The 1,014-nt window shown below is 34.5% G+C and overlaps 1 protein-coding gene across 1 annotated transcript; it reads right to left on the bottom strand.

The window, feature by feature from the left end:
• Positions 1–2: 2 nt before the first annotated feature.
• Positions 3–447, bottom strand: LOC111387720 (vacuolar protein sorting-associated protein 2 homolog 2-like). The gene is made up of 3 exons (XM_023012303.1): positions 342–447; positions 208–258; positions 3–125 (listed from the first exon to the last, which is right to left on the bottom strand). The coding sequence occupies exons 1-3, from the start codon at positions 399–401 to the stop codon at positions 9–11; spliced, it is 228 nt and encodes a 75-aa protein (XP_022868071.1). The 5' UTR covers positions 402–447; the 3' UTR covers positions 3–8.
• Between the last annotated feature and the right edge of the window lie 567 nt (positions 448–1,014).

Consider the following 1,014-nt stretch of genomic DNA (forward strand, 5'->3'; position numbering starts at 1 on the left):
GTGATGATTTACCAATTTACCTGGGTGTGAGTCGCTATGCCTCTCATCTGAGCTCGACTACCTTGTAAGTTGGCTATTTGTTGTCGAAGCCGTACTAGTTGGCGTGCAAGAATTTTCGTGGCTGCCTGAAAAATGCAGAAACAATGAAAGATTAGTCACAGTAAACTCAAGTCTTCTAGAGCTGAAGAGAATCCAAAAATTACATACATCATTCCCGGTTTTCGCAGTTCTCTTAATCTCAGCAACAAGTTTCTTTTCCTGCATTAAAGATAATCCATTTTAGATTCTATTTTTATTAGTACAAACCATATATAGAAACATATCAAAAAGGTTGGGAGTACCTCTAATTGTAATGCATTGATTTCCCGCTCTATACCTATATCAAAACCCAAGACCATCATATGTTAGTCCTTCGAAATCTTAACTGTGGCAACAACAGATTATGACTAAAAAATTGGAACATGGCAAAGATTCACTTTAACACTAATTTTGCAATTAGCAGATCATAAACACGTTTATTTCTGGCTATGTATAACCTACTTTATTTCTAGAATGAATATAAACCAGAATCAACCTTAAACTGGGTTAAAATAAAACTGATTCTGAGTTTGCTAGAAAAATGAATGATTAGAATATACAACGACAAACTAAGCCTCGGGGTCCGATACATGAATCCTTTCACCCTCTTATTCTTTTCGTTGCTAGAAATACTTAGAGATCAAAAGCATCTACCACATGCCAAGTCAATTTAGCCCATGTTTGGCCTCCGTTTCTTAAAACTCATTTTCAACCACACATTTCATGGGACCTACAACTTTTTAATCACATATTTTATCAACTTTATCGAAATTTATAAAATATCTGATTTTTAACAAAATCAAACTGAGGCTTAATCTATCCGTCTTCTAACTTGATCTACAACGAGTTCACCACTGCATACACTGACTAAAGTTGGTTCTTGGATTCTGTAAACACTACCTAAAGTATGATTTAAAGCATCAATTATTAGATTAG

This window comes from Olea europaea, unplaced genomic scaffold (assembly GCF_002742605.1).
Source record: "Olea europaea var. sylvestris unplaced genomic scaffold, O_europaea_v1 scaffold42006, whole genome shotgun sequence".
Taxonomy (NCBI): domain Eukaryota; kingdom Viridiplantae; phylum Streptophyta; class Magnoliopsida; order Lamiales; family Oleaceae; genus Olea; species Olea europaea.

Excerpts from the sequence above, each read along its gene's own strand:
- LOC111387720 (XM_023012303.1), bottom strand. The coding sequence starts at position 401 with ATGATGGTCTTGGGTTTTGATATAGGTATAGAGCGGGAAATCAATGCA. Across the intron at positions 259-341 it reads TCAATGCATTACAATTAGAG|GAAAAGAAACTTGTTGCTGA; the intron begins GTACTCCCAACC and ends TCTTTAATGCAG. Across the intron at positions 126-207 it reads CTGCGAAAACCGGGAATGAT|GCAGCCACGAAAATTCTTGC; the intron begins GTATGTAATTTT and ends TGCATTTTTCAG.